The sequence below is a fragment of the Morone saxatilis genome, unplaced genomic scaffold, assembly GCF_004916995.1.
Source record: "Morone saxatilis isolate NCDOM2014 unplaced genomic scaffold, NCSU_SB_2.0 Contig10, whole genome shotgun sequence".
NCBI classification, from domain to species: Eukaryota; Metazoa; Chordata; class Actinopteri; family Moronidae; genus Morone; species Morone saxatilis.
Genome location: NW_023339652.1, coordinates 8,261,096 through 8,282,499, shown reverse-complemented (window position 1 = coordinate 8,282,499; position 21,404 = coordinate 8,261,096). Strand labels below are relative to the sequence as shown.

Below are 21,404 nucleotides of genomic sequence, written 5' to 3'. Positions count from 1 at the left end.
CTTAATGGAATAGTTTATTTGCTTTCTTGCCAAGAATTAGATGAGAAGATCAATGTCACTCATCTCTGTAGGATGAATATGAAGCTACATCTAGGAGACAGTTAGCTTAGCACAGCCAGAGACTGGAAGCAGGAACAGTGGTCCTTGAGTCTTATCACTGAGAGCCATAAGACCACCACTCTGCCATTTTTACACCTTGGTTTACGTATGGATTAAACAAACAAGACAGAACATGTTGAATCAGTGAGCTTTAGAAGTGCTGTTAGGCAACGTTTGTCACCAATGGACAGTGCAGGGCTAGCCGTTTCACCCCCCGTTTCCAGTCTTTATGCTAAGCTAAGCTAAAAAGTTCTGTATTTACTACACAGGCGTGGGAGCTGTGTCCATCTTCTTTAGGTCTTACCACAGACCGGAACATTATACTGCTGGTTTGCGAAGAAGGTTCTGCATTTGTGAATCCACTGGGGAGAAATTCAGTCATTTGCTAGGAGGCATGACAAGGCCATTGCTCTGCGTCAGGGTATTGAACGATGACAGCAGTGCTCACAGAAATCGCTGCCATCCTATTCCTATGGATCCTGGCGCTCATTTATTACACCGCCTATGGGCATCTACAGGGACGAGGGGAGCCACATACACCCACTAATTACTTTCTTAAGCGTTTGCGTTAATGCCAGGTGCATCCTGCTGATACAAACCACAGTGTTTATCACCAGTAATGGCCTCCGAGAGAGAGAGAGAGAGAGAAAGGAGGACAGAGGAATGGAGGGAGGGAGAGAAAGAGGTTGGTAGGGGGGTCGAAATGAAGAGCATTTCTTCTTGATGAGGAACTAGACAGTGGTACTTCTATTTTTGCTTGCTCTCTGGTTCTCTCTTTAGGGAAGGGGCTGAGACAGTGGTTGAGTTAATCATGGAGACAATAACACTGTCACATACACTCTGTGGCGGCACAGTGCATCCTCTATCATCTATCATTAAGATTAACATTAAGTTCCTGCCACCAACCACACAGAGCCGGTAGGGAAAGACTACAAATGCCCCTTGTCCTCAGTTTTACATTAGGTGTCCTCATGTCATTTACTATAGCATACTGCTGTAGTGCTATAAACAAATATACACACATATCATAAATCATAACCACTATTGTAGTGTAATTTCAAAACTTATCAATAATATCTGAAAAGAGAAGCTTTTTGTTTTTAAAGTCAGTTATTGGCCTCAGGTAATCATCAAATTCTTCCAGGCTAGTTATGGAAATACACTCAAGTTATTGTACTCAGCTTTAGGCAAGCTAGGGGGAGATTTTGTTTCTTGGATTTAATTACAATTTGCACCAAGAATCCATTCCTACATCCCTAGCTATATCAAATACCACTAAAAACAAGACAAACATTAGGTTATTCGTATTGAATTCGGAGCAAGATGGATCCAAGTATCAGGAGTAAAACGCTGCAGAGTGGATACACAGTAGATTCCTTCACTGTGGGAATAGGGTATAATTATAAATATAGTCAAAAACAACGATGAATCATCCAGTTCCCATGTAACCTGAGCAGTAAGGCATTCATAAACACCAAGACTGTATCACATTCCCAAAGCAAAACTTCTTTTTTGGCTATGTTTGGCGATGTATGATTTATAGGAAATGAAACAAGGGGTGAAGGCCAGAGGCATTTTTACCACCCTTATTTAGTCTGTATGTAGAATTTTGCTTAACAGGTTAACTCTTTTGCTTTTGACCCCTTTTTAATGAAGCAATTTCTAACTTAAAACCACTCATCAAAGGGTGCATGTGCGCGCTGTGAGCAGTTAAATGAGGCTTGATATTCCTTTTCAGACTGTTTAATTTGAATATGTTTTAGAGGTGAATGTAAAACTACAGAGTAGTAGTCTGAAACAACGTTTTGGGTCTCAGAATAAGGGAAATAAGCCCTCTTGGTGACACTGCTCTTTACCCATACAGCCATCACACACACATTGCTCAACACGGACACTGACGCTCGTCAGTTAACCGGTTATAGAAGCAGCCATCGCCGATAAAAGTTCCACACACCCCTTTGTCTCTCCCTTTTGTCATGATCTCCATCCTCCTTTAATTTATTTCTCCTTTATTCCATCCCACAATCCCCAGAGGTTCATGGGATATTTAATAAAACCCCATGTGGTGGAAACACTGAAACAAATACAGACATCTAGCTAGATACAGTTGGTTATTATTTCCACTGTGTGTGTGTGTGTTTTGCACCTCTGTACCCCAGAGACAGTAAATCTAAACAGTCATATAGGGGTCTCGCCTCATACCATCAGTAACAGTAAAGGTCTCTATAACACCACCTTATCCACCCCAACCCCCACCACACACATACACATAGCGCGGTCCCTCTTGCCTTGATCCTCTGATAGGAATGAAAGGGAGGAGTACGTTTGCTTTAGATATCTATATTACAGTTTCTCTGCTCTGCGTCATAAATCACAAAGCAGAGAGAAGGAAACAGAGACGAAAAGAGAGGATATGAAAAGGACAGAGAGGAGGGGGACAGATATGGCAAAGAGAGGGGGGACACTCCATTGAGAAAACACACTCTATTGGAGAAAATGAGTCAGAGAAGAAAGCGTGGAAAAGAAGAGAAGAGGGTAGTCTATGGAGAAAGAAGACTGGAGAAGACAGTTGGAGAAGCAGAAGACGACCCTCCACAAAAAAACTCCTTAAGCTCTCTCCTCATTTCCTTTGTAAAGTTTTCCTTTAGGAAAGAACAGAGAAGGGTTGAGAGGAGGAGCAGAAATGATATGAGAGGGTAAATGTGTCCCATTTAACATGTAATAAAGCAGAACAGATTACCTGCTCACTCCCTCCTCAAGGTGTCCCTATATCATTTAATACAATACCTTCTTTCAAGCGTCCTGCTGCTCAAGTCAGCACATTTCCATGAAGGGGACATATTCAAATAGGTTTATGGTTACAGCTACATTCTTCAAAGAACATATTGACGGCGAGCTGGGGGACGTATTGAGATCGATGTTGGGATTTTCATACAATATGCATGTGTTATGCCAATAGACTGAGCTAAGGATCAGCGTCAGTTCATTTTTCAAACCAACATATATTGACCATGACTACCGTCTGCTGTAACAATGTAGAGCTGTGCACTAAAATGGCATTCATAGATCTCTGTTAAAGATACAACATGCTTCAATAGTTGAACAAAGTGACGAATCTGGAAACATGTACGTCCATCTGTCATAATTTGAGATACATTAAAACTCCGAACAAAGGCAAAGACACACAGATACAGGCAGTCCAAGGGGCCACACAGGCGTACAAACAATTGTATCCAATACTGGACACGAACTGGCTCCGTCCAGCATAATAGCATAAAGAGCAGTGGATGAGCAAAAATAAATATATAATGGCAGATAAAAACACAAACATAAGGAATGTTCTGCATGTTAATATATCCTTTTTGACAAGCAACCCTAAGCTAGAGGAGGCCATTTAGTGTCCTGTCACATGACTTTGTAATGGATTTATTCTATTATGATTAAAAAGCCCTTGACCAAGAACAGGCACATGCCATTTTATGGTCTGATTTGGTTAGATTTCACACATGTTGCCAGTATTTTTGCCCTCTAATCTCTAACTTGTTCTTTCGCCCCCACACACACGTGAAAAACACACAGACTACTGTAGCTCCATCAGCAGTATGGATTATCCTCGCCTGCCACCAGATTGAGTTCCCAATCACCACATTCTCTATTTATCATCATTTGGGTCCACTTAGGGGTTAATAGGGTTAAGGGGTGGGTGCTGGTTTACCCTTAAAAAGCCCTCATGTTCTCTCTAGTTAAGGCAGGCGTCAGTACTAAGGGGGGTAAATAAATACAAATGATCCAGTTAAGGAGAAAAATGACACACATTTCGCTCACGCTGCTTTTTAAAAGCAGACCTGAGTGACCCCCTGCAGTGAAATCCATCAGCATGGATAAGAGATTGAATATATGAGAGAGAGAGAGAGCATGGATAAGAGATTGAATATATGAGAGAGAGAGAGAGAGAGAGAGAGAGGGAGAGAGAGAGAGAGAGATAATCAAGAGTGTGGGATAAAAAAAACTACCAAAGAAAGGAGAGAGAGAGAGAGAGAGCGGTTTGAGTGAGTGAGCAGACGATAACAAAGAGCGAGTGAGTGAGAGAGATTTAAATTAAGACAGAAAACACTGTTACTAAGTGAGCAGTGAGGGAGACAAAGAAGGATGAATAAGAGAGAGGAAAGAGAAAGGGATTGTGTCCTTTCTGGCCCATCTTTATACACACTGTTACAAGTAGAAAGGTGTTCACTGATTCAGGGATCCTCATTTGTGATAGACACCTTGAAAGTACAAGGTTCACCCAAAAAGGCGAAGAGCAGCAGTGCTTTGTGATTGGTAAAAACGTTTTATACTTTTGTGAATATCCAAGAAATGCTCCATGTCAGTTATTCTCTGTTCCATCACTCATGTCGCTGGTGTTATTCACTATATAAAAAAACCTAAAATTATACAGAGAAGCAATAAAAGCTGTGAGTGGGTTTCCCACCCATTTCCAATGCAGCAAAGTCACTAAATCAGCCACTAAAAGGTGTGTATGCGCATGTCTCCGTGTGTGCGCCCACGCAGGTCTCTCGAATTGTGTGTGCTTTTTACAGCCAGCACAGGGAAGCTCTTAAGACCGAAAGAAGAGCTTTTAAAGCAGTTATTGACTTCTGTCTCCTCAGCTGACCACCATCTTGTCCCTGTGCCCTGGTTGCCTAGCTACAGAATTGTGGGTCGCCCTCACCTGACAGAGAGGGTCAAAGCGCTCCTCAGTCTGTCCTGCCTCGCCTCTATGACTACAACTGAAATACTTTGCAATAACTTACCTGCTAAATTAATTACTGTCATTTTTAGTAATTAAAAGTGCTGCTTGGCTCAATTAAACATCAATAAATCATTACTTCATTAATTTTGGGACATCGGTATTATTCCGTTAAACAAACAGGAGCACTGCCAAGAAAAATGGAAAGCCTCTACCTGCCCCTGCACCTTATTTACAGTTTGTAGCAGCAGGGTGGTTTTTGCAGGAACCCCGCTGGATTTTCTCCAGGATATTTATCCTCTGTGAAAGATAAAAGAAACATACACAACACAATTGTCCTGCAATGTTTCTGTGCATGGCTATTTGCTGGATTTCATTAGGTTGCACAGGATTCTTCAGATTTTTTTCCTCCACAACCTTTGTGACAAGAAGCAATGGTTTGCAACAAAAGATAGAGGAAATGTGGTCTTAAATTTAAGTGACACTACTGGCAATAAACTTGACTATAGTCTTTGTTAATTGTAAATAAACCAAATCATCACAATTCATTTGACAAAAACATATTTGTATAAAAATGCTGCAACTTAACAAGCAGCAACTTATTTACTAAGAAGTTTGCTGGCAATATTGCGCAATGTATTAATATAGATAAATAAATAAAGCAGATGAGGAGTTTTTTAAGTTGTTTACTGCAAATTGTTTATGTTTATAAGGGGCTGAAAGAGGGATGAGTGGGCTCCAATTCTCCCACATTGTGTGGAGAAGACAGACTGTCAGGTGTGGTCTCTTGACCGAGGCAGTACAGCACAACAGTGTTATGAAGAAAAACAACAAGCCATTTACATTCAACAAGTTTTGCTCCACGCCTCCTCATTCCACCTTTGCGTGTGTGTGCGCGAGTGTGCGTGCAGAGAGACAAGGCGAGGACTGCGGCTGCTGTTATTGTCAACTGGATTAAATTAAAAAAAGATTTATTCAAAAGAGCTAAAAAATAAACAACAGACAAAGGGAGTGAGTGTGTAGCCTGAGGGAGGAAAGGACTGACAGCGAAGTGACAGACTAAAATGAGATTTTATTCTCTATGGCCGACTGTATGGATGAGAAACGGAAAATGCACGGCTTAGACACACAAATGCACTCTCAGACGCGAACACAAAAGTGTGAAAAAACATCTCGCCTTTCCTGATCTTATCACAAATCTTACCATCAAGGCTCAAAGCTTAGATGAATCCAAGTTTTTGAGACCTGAGAAGGGGGATGGAGACATAAGAGATGATGGTCTCAATCCTTCAGTATTACACAGCCTTGTCAGACCGACCCATTCGACATTATAAGATGTCCCTGTCCCATCTCAATTCTGCAGGGACCCTGGACAAACAGTGACAGTGACCAGCTTCAACAAAGAAGCCCAAAGCCCCACCAAAGGTTAGCACTGACAGGAGGGCTTAGGACCACGCCACCGTTCTTTCATTCCCCATTCCATCTTTTCGCATAATCTCACATCTATCATTTCCCTCCATGCCTGTCAGCTTGCATTTCAAACTAAAGCCCCGTTGGGTCACTGCAGCCGGTCAAGACACGCACACATATTCTAAAACAGATATCCACGTACACATGCGTTTATCACACTCAAATTCATTCATCGGCACAGACAAAAGCACGCATGCATGTGCAGTCTTACATACATGTCGTGCAGTAAAGGTCACACATTCAGTGCTGGACAGTGTGATAATGCATCAGACTTGGATAAACAACTAGTGGTGAAGGTGGCAGGATATAAATCAGGCACAGGCAGAGATAGCCTCCTTTCCACAGGCGACTCTTATCTACAGTCAGTGTCACAGGGAAAGTGAGTAAAAGCTTTGGTGCTACGTGTATGCATGTGTATCTAACATACTGTCTTATTACATTATCTGTTACATGCTGTGTATATTTACGTATATGTGGAAGAAATGTGCACCAAATGTCTTTCTCTATATCTTTGAGAACAGTTTATGATTCATGGCAACAATTCTAGACTTTTATTTATTTTTTACAGTTTAGTATTTGTTCATACTCACTCCAGACAATATTGTTCATGTATCCCTAAATTTGTGGGGGGAAAAGTAGTCATTTTTAAATGTGGAAAAAGATGAAAGGGAAATCGAGTTTTTTTTTTTTTTACTGTATTAGTATGGTTCTGGCTTTTTGTAGAAAATCATAGCTAAAAAATTTAGATGTGTGTATGTCTCTTCATATGTATGTGTGTATTTTTGTGTGTTGTGGATGTAATGAGGTCACAGTGATGCAGTAGCGTTCCGGTTCGGAGAGCTCCATCATTCTCTGGCGGGAATACTGCAGGAGAACGGCAGGGAACAGCTGTACTGCACAACTACACACACACACACTCTTCCCTCCTCCCTTAAGTACCTACCTCTCATACTTTAATTTATTTCTTTCTACAACGCTAAGGAAAATGACCAAGTTGTACCACTGCAATGAATGGAACATATGCACACTGGCTACTTGCTGAAGCCTATTTGTACCACCTATTTCTAAAATTACATGGTTAACTTGTGTATATCTCATACCAATTAAACTAAATTCACACAAAAGGGCAAGAGTATTACTGATGGAAGAGAGACACATTCAAGAGGGAGACACCAAAGTGACATTTTTATCTCAGTGTAGTTCAGCTGAATCATTTTTTGCTACCAAAAATATCCCGTCCCGATCCAAGCTTTTACTCGAATTTCAAATCAGAAACATTATTTTCCATGTTGACTATTACTGAGCAGCAACCCAAAGAACCTGCATAAGAACGGGTGCTGCATATAGCCATGACACATACTATTCCTCCCAAATCCCATCCGATCAGGAGACCTGATTTTTCCATCTTGTCCTCAACAGAATCTCACAAAGTAATGGCACATGGTACTGTAAATTCCAACCAACCAACAGTCCTAATTAAAACTTCCAAAAGCACATATATGGATGTTATAACCCTTGACAGACCGTCTGCTCCGGTCCCACACATCTTCCTTCTTCACTATAATGAACCGTAGCCTAATATCAGCCATAACACTAATCAATCCCTGGAGTACTATCACTCTCTTTACAGTAGCACTGACATGAGCTAGAGTGGAAATGAAGACATTCTAATAAGAAAGATGTCATCTCCCACACTTTATAACAAACCCTTACATTAACATATCAAATGTTAATTCTATCAAGTATGGATAAGACCCTGGCTTTTCTTTTTTCTTTATCTCTGGGGACATTTTCAACTTTGAGGAAATCAAAAGCCTGGGTGAGACAAAAAATATTTCCTTTTATTATTCAGCAGAGGCCATAGATAGCATCTTATCTCTGTAGGGTCTCTGTCATAAGAGAGAGAGGGAGAGAGCTTTAAAGGAAAGGTACACACATTATGTTCACAAAAGATGTTCAAACATATCAGTGAATACAAACATACACCATCACGCATGAACTCACACACATAAACAAGGAAGGGCCAAACACGCCCTGTTAAATCCAATTAACCCTCTGCTCTGATCTTCTCAATGCATCCCTGCCCCTGTCTTGTAACACCAGACGTTCCCGCCATTTCATTAGCACACACACACACACACACACACAGATTCTCTCATCCTCTACCTTTCCACAATTGCAACCCAGTCATAACCCTGCTAATGCACCTCCTATAATCCAATCAGCCAATCATTGCTCTTCATTCAAAAGCCAGTGTCACATGACTACCCGCACGTTAGCCCTACGTTTGCAGTTAGCGCTGTCATTTGGCACTAATGTTATTCCAGTGGATTTTTTTTCTTTAATGTGATTTGGGAAGTCTCAACTCCGGCTTCCACGAGTCTAGCGCTAAACCCCCGGTGGGCTAGGCTAATCAGTTTCCAGCATTTCTGAGGGAGACAATGATCCCAGTGTTAGCGCTGGCTAATGACAAGCTAACACAATTAGCCTAGCCTCCCTGGAGGAGAGCTCAGAGCCAGGGCCCATTCTTGCCCCACCTCCTGCAGGCTCCTCATCCACTTTCCTTACATTACTATGGAGCCTAATGGCCTCTTATTAAGAAGACAGATGGAACACGGATGGGGGGGCATTCTGCATCTTCTTGAGTTACATATATGTGTTGGGTATGTGCTTCATCCGTAACTGCTTGGATGCTTATTATTACCTTCTCTGTTAATAGCGTCAATGAAGTAATCGTTCTTTTCACTGCAAGGTGTGGCTGTAACATGTATTTACAGCATAGCATAGCATTATCAGAGTGAGGACCACATATGCACTTATGGTGCTGTAATGCAGATAAAAGTTTTAGATAAAAGTAGATGCTAAAAATATTTAATATTTCTTGGAGTACAAGACTAGTGGTAAGTAGTTCGCAAATACAAGGGGCAAAATAGTCAAAACTTTTTGAAAGCCAATGTAGTCTTCTTTTCTGCAGCACAGAAGTTATCTTATACTTTGTGTCTTGGTGAAACACTACCCATGTTATAAAACTGCTCCAAATTATTTTATAATCCCGTTTGTCCAAGGTCTGGTTGAAGATAAGATTTTACAGACTAAATGAAGCTCTTCCAACAGCGAAAAATGTAACAAGGCACAAGAAAAGCCCTGTCAGCTATCGTTAACATTCGATCAGGCTTATCAGTGAACCACATCGTCAACATCAGCTAATGGGATGGGCTAATGCGGTTCTGATTGAAAGATGTAGGTTAGAATGTGGCTAGCATAATTCAATAGCATGTTTACTGGTCCACATGGATTTCAAATGTTCAATGAATGCATAATTTTAGAAAATACACATGAAGGTCATCAAATAAATACCTGCTATATGCACTATTTCTATAAAGTGTTTTTATGAAAAAGTAATTTAAAAGAAACAAGAAAGCAACATTGAAAGTTTTATTTTTTGAGCTAATAGTAAAGAATAGGTACAATTCTTGGTTGGATTAAAAGTTTTCGATCAACGTTGGATCGACTGCGTCTTAACTTACTTGAACTTGGCATTCACTTGGTCGGCAGCTTTATGGTAGTTCTCTGTGGTGACCTTGTAGAACTGAGCGCTCTGCAGAGGGACATAGAGAAAAACCAGTGAGTGAGACAAATGCATGAAAATGTGTCTCTTATATAAAAAAAGACCATCCAATATATTCACATCTTTTAGGTTGAGGCTATTTAGGCAAAAGGCAACATTTTAGTAAACAGTTAACAGTTAAGATCTGGTATAGTCCAGTACAGTGCAGCTGAGCCTATACAGCCATGCTTCATCGACCACCACTCTAACTCCATTAAAACTTAATGGAGAGGGATATTAAGGGCACAGGTCTATTGCCATTTGGGCTTATTGTCCACAACACGGAAGCTAACTTTGTGATCTGTAATGTATATAGTTTGTTAGTGGGGATTATGTAAGTAGGTATGAAGTCTGCAGCGATGAAAAATATCATCATTTTTTCTATTTTGTCTTGTTTGTGTGTGGTTGTGCACCATGTACGTTTGCCTCTGTGTGAGTGTGGGAATTACAGGTATTTGTGTGTTTATGTGGCTGTGCTTATCCTCTCACAAACGACTGCTGTAATAACAGGCAGCAATCCTATAGGGTCAGAGGGTCGCTAGTCAACATCGCACAGACCACTGGTCATAATCCCCTGGTGACCCATAGCAAATGAACCCATAGCAGAACCCCTCAACCTGAATTACCTACTCAAACACGGCCATATAACCTAGCTCCTACACCATTTATACTACTTGAGGAAGATCTGTTTTGTCAGCCCTCAGCGGCTTTTCTGCACATTTATGATCAAATGGTGAGAGGTTGTAAAGTGTGATGGATGGCTCGACTAAGGTTTGATCCAGAGGCAAAATTAGGCAATGTCTACCAATGCCAATGTCTTCCTGTGAACTTTAATGGCAGTCATACTCACAAACATACTTTCACTAAAAAAAAGCATAGTTCACACAAGCATAAACTTTTCTTCCCAATAAGACAGGTCAGAGGTTTTGTGCCATTACCTGTTGGGTTATTGTTGAGCTACACAATCAGTACTGCATGACGAAGTGCTCGGCTAAAGATTCAGAATGTAATTATCCAAAATCATAAGCAGACTTTCACAAGAACCACAAAAAAAAAATCTAAGTTGGTCCTGTCAGCTGGTTCTGAAGAAGTTTTTACATTTTTAAAAAACTTACTTTTATACAATCTGTGCATTGTTAAAAGAACAACAATTATATATTTTAGCAAAGGCCTGACAATAACCTTAGACTTCAAAGGAATTCACCGGAAACCAAATGCTTTAATTGTCTTGCATGAATTACACTAGATACATTAGAAAATGTAAGCCTCTTGGTCCCTTCTGCCCTAACATAACCTCCTTGCAGGAAAGACATTCATCATAGTTCAGAAAAGATCAATGGGAATGAACTGCGCTGCTGAAAAGATCAATAGTCATGTGTTGTAGAGCTAAAAGAAGATGGGACATGACAACACTGACAAAAGGTCTGATACAGATTTGAGTCCTCTTCATTTAAATGGACTCAGGACTCTGACGGTTTGCAATAGATTCAGAGTCCTTCACTTTTTCACAGACATCATTTAAAAAAAGTTTTTTTTACATCAATATGGAGACTGCTCTCCATTAAAACACGTTTATATACACGATATATACACTAGAGCAGGGATTTCCAACGTAGCCCACGAGTAGCCTATGGGGGGCCCAGTGAGCATGTTCTCAACCTTCTTGCATAACACTTCCAAGGGAGTGTACTTGGGTTTCATTGTGTCAAAGCATGTAAAAAACATTACTGATTAAGATTTATCATAAGATCTTTCAGTGTTAATACAACAACCAGAGAAAAAAAATTAAGTTCCTTTCCCGCTATGTTAGTCTATTGAAAGCATCAATTTAACATGGTGTTCGTATACAGAGTATCTGACAATTTTCTCCTTTTAGGTTGTCCTCCATCTGAACAAGGTTGGAGACCCCTGCAGTATATAGCATCTATATACTTTACAGATTGGTATTGAACTGAAACAACGAATCACCCATTTACATATATTTTACATATAATTTATATTTTATTTACGCTCTTTGCTATGACAATTCAGATTTTTCAGAGATATTTTGTTTCCTTTGATTATTCATGAGATGTCTTAAGTTGACACATGTCAAATTAATAAAATTGGGAATGATTTATGTCTATGTGGGGTCCCATATCCCATGAGTAATTAAGTCATGATCTCCAAGAAACCCTTCTTACCTTTCCAAGATATATAATATATATGAGACTGTTATTTTCAATAATTTCAAATGGAAAATAATTAATTGGTCTGTATACTCTCTCCAACTGACTGCAGTTGTCCCTCAGGCAGACAGTAGTTTGTATGTAAAACACTATAAACAAGTATGCCCAAAGTTTAAGAGTTAACTTGTAAGCTCATTCTATATCTATGCCCTCTTGGCCTTGAATCAAGTGGTTTTCAGTGTAGACAAAGAAACTGTCAAGAGCTAAGGAAAAGGATTTAAAAGAGAAGCTTATTCACAGATAAAAAGACTAAAAAGAGATTTTGGGGGCTGCTAAAGAGGCGAAAATAAGACTTCTCCCGGGTGCCGAGATTGAGGCATTGGAAGAGAAAGAGAAAGTCAGAAAGAACTGGATTTGGGTCTCTGTCTAGAATACTAAGTATAAGGTAATAATACCTGGCTAAATGGCAGAGCTGGCACTAATCAGTGCAATAATCCACCAGGGAGGACAAAAGGCCATGTGTGACAATGATTGCAGACCACTTACAATACACACACACACGCACACACTCACACACAAACAATGCACCTGCATTCACGCCGACACCTACACACAAAAGGTACTAACACACACAGCACTGGTACATTTGTGGACATGCTGCACAAAAAGTGTCTACACATACCCTGGTGGCTGGATATAAACAGTCACTCACTCGCTCGCCACCAGGCAGAGAAGAGTGTAATTTGTGTGATTACTGAGTGGTCTCAAATTGTGATTTCCAGCTGTTGGTCCAACTGATTTAAAGAGTAGCCCTGACCTTTTGTTAGCCCAGAGACAAGAGCCTATGCTTAGTTTGGTAGAAAACATTCCTACCTGGACCAAAAAAATATATATTTTTACCAGCTTTGAAAAAACAATCTTGTTTTAACTCTCACAGAAAGATGTTTGATTGCTGACAACCAAATCATCCAGTGTCAATAGATCAACAGAATTGTGTAGCTACAAGAACCTGGTATTGTGTATGCCTCATGTGCAAGTATCTACCTCTAAACCAGTGTTTATTTTCCATTCACTCTATTTGCTTTCCACTAGGTTTTTAGCTCATCTGGAGCCAAACAATATGCTGGTGGGGGGTGTCATAGACAAATTAAGTCATTACTGCTAATGCACTGCAGCGATATGGAGAAGATAGAAGCGGCACCCCAACGCAGGTTCCAGCTCAATTTAGAGAAAAAAGCCTCCAATTTTTAATGAATAAAACAAATAACTCCCTGTCCTGATGGCTTCTTTCTCTTATCTGCTGCTGAGCAGGAGGGCCGAAATGGGGAGAAACCCCACCATGGCCAACATTACGGTTCTGCAGAGCTAGAGAAAATGAGACTTCTGCTGTGTGACTCACTGCAACTTGCTCATAAGGAGAGCAAAGAGGCTGACAAACTGTTATTGAGATTGAGCCTATCTTGCACACACAGAGCTGACTAAGCATTGACAAAAATTTGCCTTAAGGGGCAAGACAACATCCTAGGGTGGAGGTGCACAGATATGAAAACCAGAACTGTCCATTTTTGCCATCAACATGTTAAACTCCTTAAAGGACCTACTTTGAGGCAAAAGTAATTAAATCTGCCTACCAGCACCTATCGCCATGTGTTCACACAGAACGCGAGGCGAATTTTAGAGGTGGAGCTAGTATACAAAGTAAACAGAAAGATGTGATCAGGCAGGAATTTGCCCAGAGCAGTACGACTTGACACAAAGACTCAGTTGAAACTGATTCCATTTGAGCAAAACATCTGCACGTATCCCAGGGCTTTATAATTCTACTTCGTGAACATAGAAAGACTGGAGGAAAATAGTTTCTGATGAGTTCTGAGATCAGTCAGAGGCACAAACTCTCACAGACACACTCTAACACACAAGGTTGATGCGTCAAATGCTAGTTAGCTTACAGCTAAAGTCTGTGCAGACGGTAAACTGGCCCTTTGGACAAATGTCCTGCAGTCAAATCTGAAGCAAAAACCAAAATGTAAAAACGGCACATTGTAGATTCATGGGAGTTATGTGCCGGACCAGGCTCAGTTCATTCTCACAGACCTAGCTAGTTTCCCGCTGTTTCCGGTCTTTGTGCTAAGCTAGGCTAACCCGCTGCTGGCTTCTTCAGCTTCATATTCATGATATAGACATGAGAGTGGTATCTTCTCATCTACTGTAGCATTGGCAAGAAAGCACGAAAGCATATTTCGCAACTATTCCTTACATTTATATAAGCAATTTAAGAACTTTTTAGTTCTTTAAATAAATTTTCTAGCAAACCACTAGATGTTCTATCTATATATATAGCAAACAACTATCTTAATAACTAAGTAAAATGTGTTACACCCTTATTTTCATTTTCATTTATGAATACAGAAAAATAGAAACACCTTTCAATATAATGCAGTCCAATAAAATACCACCAGTTAGTTGAATCAACATCTCTGTGACTTAGTTTCAAAACTGAGCCTTATAAGCTGACATTTAAAAAGTTGTATCTCAGCATTATTATTTTAGCCTGTGGAGTGTTACTGCTGTAGGATTTTTATAAAACATAAACTAATGTGCCACTCTGTTGTTGTGAAATCACTATTCCTTGAAAAGACTTCCAGTTAAATCCCTGTGAATCCCATCATGCGGCTGTAACAGCAAACAGTCTCAGACACAATAATTCAACACTGCAGCACACTGTCATGTCTCTCTGGATTACTGTCTCCAGTTATACAACTAGCAGAGCTAGAGAAAGACAACATTGATTGCTTCATGGTTAAAAAACCCACTTTCTTCTACAAAACAGAAACAAGATAAGCCAAAAACAACTGTTTGAATTTCAATTTTTAACACCACAAGCATAATGCACTTGAAATTTTAGCCCCATTGTCCAGAGAGCGAGACAGAGGGCAAAAGGCTGAGAGGGAGAGGGATAGAGAAATGACAGACCGAGGGATAGATGAAGATAGCAAGTTAGAAACGTAGACAGAGATAGAGAGATAGAAGCTATTACTGTTTTTTTAATGCTCTTTCCCCTGTATTTTCTTCCTTTCACAGCGCTGTGGAACTTTGCTATGAGATGGCAATTGCTGCAGTGATTGTCCTCCATGGGAGAGCAGAAAAATCCAATTTCATCGATATACAAGGCGAAAAGAAAGATAGAAAAAAGAGAAGAAAAATGTCCTCTAAAAAAAAAGAAAGAAAAGAAATTGAGGTATGAAGAAAAAAAAAACACCACTCCAAAAGAAGAAAAAAAAAAGCTGAAAAGGAGAAATATAGAGACAGATGTGGCGGGGAGGGAGGGCTGGAAAGAGACATTGTAGAAGAAAAAAAAGGAAAAAAAAAAAACATGGGCACGTTGATTGTTAAATATGAGATTGTTTTACAGCAGGGCAGGTATTGAGTGAAAATGTAATAAATATATAGATATTGTTTTCAGGGGCTATTTGGTAGCTGTGGCCCCAATGAGCGGCAACAGCAGAAGCAGCAGGCTGAGCTGCCTGGGAGCCTGGTGATGGCCTGTCACTGGAAGCCCCTCTGATGAATGGCCATGTTGGATTGGAACAGACGTGTAATATATATCAGACTTATATTAGTCTCCTTCTCTCTCTCTCTCTCTTTTGGTGCCTCTTTCTGTTGGTGTGTGAAGATGCTTGGGGAATCCTGAGGTAAAGGGAGGAATGGAGGGCAGCTGGAGGGAGGGTGAGGAACGTGATGGGAGATAATATTAAGCTAGCAGTATACTCCCGGTGAAATCAAATTTACTGCATTCTCACTGACAAAATAGAGGGTTTGCACAGCATTGGGCGCTGATACAGAGTTTCTTTTGACACGCTATCACTCTTATGAATATTTAAATCAGCCATGTGATGTCTCAAAACAAATCCTGTGCACTAAGTCCTGCAACACCAAATCATCTTACTGTACTCACATATTTTATTGTGTGGTGCAGTAACGTGCATTACAAGGCTGCAGCCAATGGTTTTTATTATAGATTAATCTGTTGATTATATTCCAATAATTGAAGAGATAAGATGCATGCTCAAACTCAAGGATATATCATTTCTATAGATTTAAACCAACAAAAGCAGATTATCACGTTTACTGTCTATTGTCTATTTGTATTATTCACCTAGAGTGGACACGGGAACAGAGCATGCCAAAAATGATTTTGTTTGGTATACTGCAGGGCGTACTCTGGGTGAAAAGGACTGTGAGTGAAGAGACGATGGACTGAGTGCCAAATGGGGCACTGTGGCCAGAACAAGAAAAATCAGCGTTATTTAACACAGTCCAAACAAACTGCACCCCCTATGGAGTCCCAAGCCGCTTGCTGCACAGTAAGACAACATGCAATATGCTCAAATTGATCCTCAGTTAGACACGGGATCACACACCATCACACAAAACGCACAGATGCCGCCCTGTCGGTTGTGTTTCGTCGTCCGCGGCGGTAAAAAAAGCCCTGGAGAGAGGGTCAGGGTGAAAATGGTGGTGTTTGTGTGCAAATTTTGAAGACAAAGTGCTTGTGAAATATAATGAATTTATCATTTAATTCCTGTGCATGAATCATTAAATAAATCAGGGAGCGCACTGTTCATTTTCACAGACCCTTCCTGCATCTCACATTCCCCATTTCTCACACTCGCCTTCCATTTTATTTTACCTTTTCATGATGTAGTGCTCTTTCAACCTTTTCTTTACAGTGTCTCTTGTTCTTTGTCATTCAGTGACATTTTATCTTTTTACCACTCTTCTATTTCTTCCACTTTTGTCTTTTTCTTGTTCTTATCCTCACTCACTCACTCACAAATGTCACTTTATCATAATATACTTTCTCAGGTAGAATCTCAAACTGTCCTTTTTCTATCTTGTCTTATCTCAGTTTCTATCTTCAATACAGTATTCCTTTCAGTCCATCCCTGTCTCTCTGTCTTTCAATCTTCTGTCGCTTTTTGTGGTGTGAAGGTGATTTGTTGACACTTTGATCTAGGGAATATTGACCAGAGGCCAACATGGCTGATGGATGGCGAGCGCCTGAAGTCGATAATGCCTGCGTTAGTTGGGACTCATCACATCTACCATCAGAGCTCACATTTGCTCCTATACAAGGAAACGCAGTAGAGCTACACTGTCCAAAGATGTAATAATGCAACACGATTGAAAGACAGAAGCTCAGCTATAGGACTGGATCTGTGAAGTGCAAGCAGAGAGCATGCCTGCATCTCATATTATTTTAAAATTCTTCCTTTTTTTTTTACCAAGCCAATGAAAGTCTGTAACAAAAGTTGTTTTCTCAAATTATCTGACAGAAGGCCACTACCACTCAATACTCAATACTCAGAGGTTGGGTCAAACATGTATACACAGTGAAGGAAGAAAAATGTGCAAGCTTTATTGACCCAAAGGGAAAATTGTCTTGAGTGTAATTGGAACTAAGAAATCCACACTCAAAACAATAAACCAGCATGGTTATTGCAAATGTGAATTACTTATCAGCTAAGACAAACCTTCAGAAATGGCAAAAAAGAAAAGAATATTTAAAGCAATCTCTGTAACAATGAGGTGTGCACACAAATGGAAAAGCATCCACAGGGTAAGACACCATGTTTACACCAAGAAACACATTTGAGCCATTTAGATAAAGCAAAACGTATTTGACATTAAGGTTCTTTTGAGAACAATCTACCCACTGAGTATGTGATATTTTGCTATCCTTGTATCCATGTGAATTCATATAAACTTTTGGGAGTTCTAAGAATAAGAATAAGAATCGATCACAATGAAATCTGGTTTCACAATGGTGCGAAATTTCCATTTTGCCTACACTATGGGCATTTGACTTCTTGCACCCTCCAAAGGGGAGAAACCTCCTTCCCAGTATGAAGGCATCATTTTAAGCACGTTAAATAGGGCATTTTATCCTTGCTAAGATACACTTATGATTTGAGAACAGCATGAAGGCGTCCTTTTTAAACACACTTTAACAGGGCATTTGACCCTGGTTACCTGCCTTGCAGGCATGTCTCACTGGGACCAGCATGGAGCTGCCAATTGAAGTGGGTTAAGCATGGCAGCTGACCCTTGTCCCCCTCCATAGGACGCTGGTTTGACAAGGAACATCGAGGCGGTGTCATTTTCAGGGACAGGAGGACACACACTGAGATGAATGAGATGTAACCTTTTATCCTTCAGGTGGAGGGACGGAGAGTGAATTTAAGAAAAAAAAAAGAGCCAGAGAGCAAAAGAGCGGCAGAGAGACAATTACAGAGAGTCGGAGAACAACAGAGGGAGCGATGAACACCACACTGGGGAAAGCATGCAGAGTTTAAGTTGAAGGATGATAACAAAAGCAGTGGGGCAGAGGGATGAAAAAAAAAGAATAAATGTGACTGTACTTTGGCTGAGCCCTGTGGTGACCAAGGCTGGCTAAATTGTGTGTACAAATCTGTGTGCTTTTTTCTGTGTGCACTGCTGTGTGTTGATGAGTGCATTATACATTAATACAGGTATGATATGAAAACTTTCCCCCAGGCAGAAACTAGAGCTGCAGTGTGTGATATATATTCAAGAAAATAGCAATGATGCCCTTGCTTGGTGACTGTATAATGCAGCATTTAGTTTTTACTTTGTCTTCTGCTGTAAAACGGAAAGTTACTTTTTGCTTCACCTTTGGATACTGCGTCCTTCACCTTGGCATGCACTTGTTAGTTTGATGCTTTGGTTTGGTTTGGTTTTGTTCTATTATTTAGGCCTTTTTTTATTTCCTTTTTGTGGTTATGTTGTAGCACAAAACTGTTGTTTTCTCCTCAGTGCTTTGCTTGGTCACCATAAAAACAAAACATCTAAAGCAGTTTTGTCAAGTTAGTCTACCCCAGTGTGCAATAAACCAACTTCCATAAGAATTCCATTAAATAGACATGTGCCATATGTAAAGCTCTACATATAAAAGGCACAGTACACTTGTTGAATTCTGTCCTGAGTTGGTTTCTGCTTTTTAAAAAGCAAAAAGTGTTGGTATCTGCATTCCCACCGACAAGATCCCCACCTTGTCATAGGAGACAAACTACTGATATACCACCTGAAAAATCTAATAAAAACTAAAAGAAAATTCATTAAGTGTGTTTCTCCAACTTTGGCTGAGAAATTAGCTCAGTGAAGGGCGATAAAAGCTTTACTGTTACCATTAAAATAAACCACATCATCGTAAGATGATTGAAATATCATCACTTTATTTCTTGGAGCAACTGGAAGAGCCTTGTTTTGTGAGTTGGGTAGAAAATTTGGATGTCGGACATCAACAAATTTTTACCAGTAAAAAACAACCGGATACTCAGGTTGGGTTACCTAGAACGATTAATGTAATGTCCATATACGGTCATTTTTCATGTTGTTGTCTGGTGCAAACTGTTTCTCACCCTCTCCTCCAGCCGTGCCACCTGCTCTCTGTAGAAAGCATCCTGCTTCTTTAAGTCTGCTTCTCTTGCCTCCAGCTGTTTCGCCTAAACACACACAAATAACAAAAACACACACACACACACACACACACACGTACCCATATGCAGCATACACACATGCACACGCAGAAGAGAAGAAAAACCATTACTTATGTGATCAGTGGAGCAGTGACAATTTTAACAAACTGATCACAAAATACACACATACACATGAGAGAGGCCTATAATGAGAACTCAGACAAGTGTGTATAAATAAGAGACACATTATAATACAACACAGACACAGGGTTTCTGTTTAATGGCATATATAGACTGTGAAACACATTGTGAATGATTTCTTTATTGTAATGTTTCATGATGTGTGCCTGCCACCGAGAGAGGTTTAGGTGAGTTTTGCATGTAAGGGAACAAGGGCACATTTTGCTTAATGTGTAGAAAATACACATGTGTGATGCCTTGACATGTATTGTATGTGCTTCTTTGTCCTCTTGTGTTCAATCTTCACCCAAACCACTATCAGGCCAAGAGGATAAGATCAGTTCTCAGTGCGAAGGAGCACCATGGTCTGGCGTATATATTTACCCAGCCTACCAATCTCCACTGTCCTCCCCTCTACTGTGACCTTCACTAAACGTACGGCTGACTCTCTGGGTGATATACAGAACAGATAAGACCTGGATGTATCAGCTCCCAGACAGAAGAAAACAGACCTTCGCACTGGGACAGAGGGCCATGACTCAAATCAAAATGGAAATTAAAATGTTATTAATAGTGATAGAAGTTTAATCCTCTCTACAGACAGAACAACACAGTTTTGTGGACCACATATTTTGTATTTGGGTAATTCTCAGCATTTACTTGACGAGGTCTATAGGTATATTAATAGTTATGGTATGAATGATAATGCTTTATAGACTGGTGGAATTCAGACTTGTATCAAGCAAACCAAAAACATTCATGGTATTCTAAAAATTACTCTAAAAGGTCTGTAAAAGAAAAGGTGAAAAACGTTTAAACAAGACAGTGAACTGTGTTACTGAAAGCCACAGTGAACTTTAGCATTTTGTATTACTGCTCCCTTTTGTTAATAACTCTTCAGAAACAAGCCGAAGTTGTCATCTCATCTGTAATTCTACAAAGTATCTGAAGCAAGAGAAGCTGTTAAAAGGGATAATCAAAACTTTGAGTAGTTGAAATACCTGCTGAAAGAGGAAAGAAATCCTTGACTCTATCATGCAGAAACAGTGAGAGAGAGAACTGTAGAGTCTAGGAGAAGGTAGGTAAAGACCTCTGGACTTACCGTCTGTCCTATCTCCTGAATAAGGGGAGCATTGAAAGAAAACAAGAGACAGAGAAAAAGAAAGAGTGTAAAAAGGCAGTGATTCATCTACGGACTTCTTCAAAGTGACGTTTGGAAAAGGTTTAGTATTCAGAGGCCAGGGGTGACTGGCTACCGCATTGTTCTGCTTGAACACTCACACTTCATCCTCTCAATCTCCTCTCTCACAGGCATACTCAAACACACACACTAGTGCATACACACACAACACATTTATGGTATATAACAATATACCATTATGCACACATGCACAGTTACATAGATGGAAGCTCAAAGTCAAACACACACACACCACCTTACTGCAGAGGACTATGGAAAGCAGCCATGCAAGCCTTTGCTTTAAGCACTATAGGATGTTGAAGGAGACAGAGGGTGAGTTTGAAGAAAATACAACGTATGGAGAAAAAGAAATTGCATTACCCCATCCAATCTCAACTACACTGATAACCATCTGTGTTTGGCTACTCAATGCACTGCAGGCAGAGCTGGGCACTCTATGCATTGTGATGAG

At 40.1% G+C, this 21,404-nt stretch overlaps 1 protein-coding gene across 4 annotated transcripts in view; it reads right to left on the bottom strand.

Annotated features, from left to right (window-relative positions):
- The window catches only part of chchd3a (coiled-coil-helix-coiled-coil-helix domain containing 3a), a 66,118-nt gene that overhangs the window by 7,321 nt on the left and 37,393 nt on the right, over positions 1–21,404 (bottom strand). For all 4 annotated transcript variants that reach the window (XM_035678442.1, XM_035678451.1, XM_035678461.1 and 1 more), the window contains exons 6-7: positions 19,516–19,599; positions 9,826–9,896 (exon numbers count right to left, since the gene is read on the bottom strand). In XM_035678442.1, the coding sequence (XP_035534335.1) occupies positions 9,826–9,896; positions 19,516–19,599 (155 nt within the window). The remainder of the gene's footprint in view (positions 1–9,825; positions 9,897–19,515; positions 19,600–21,404) is intronic.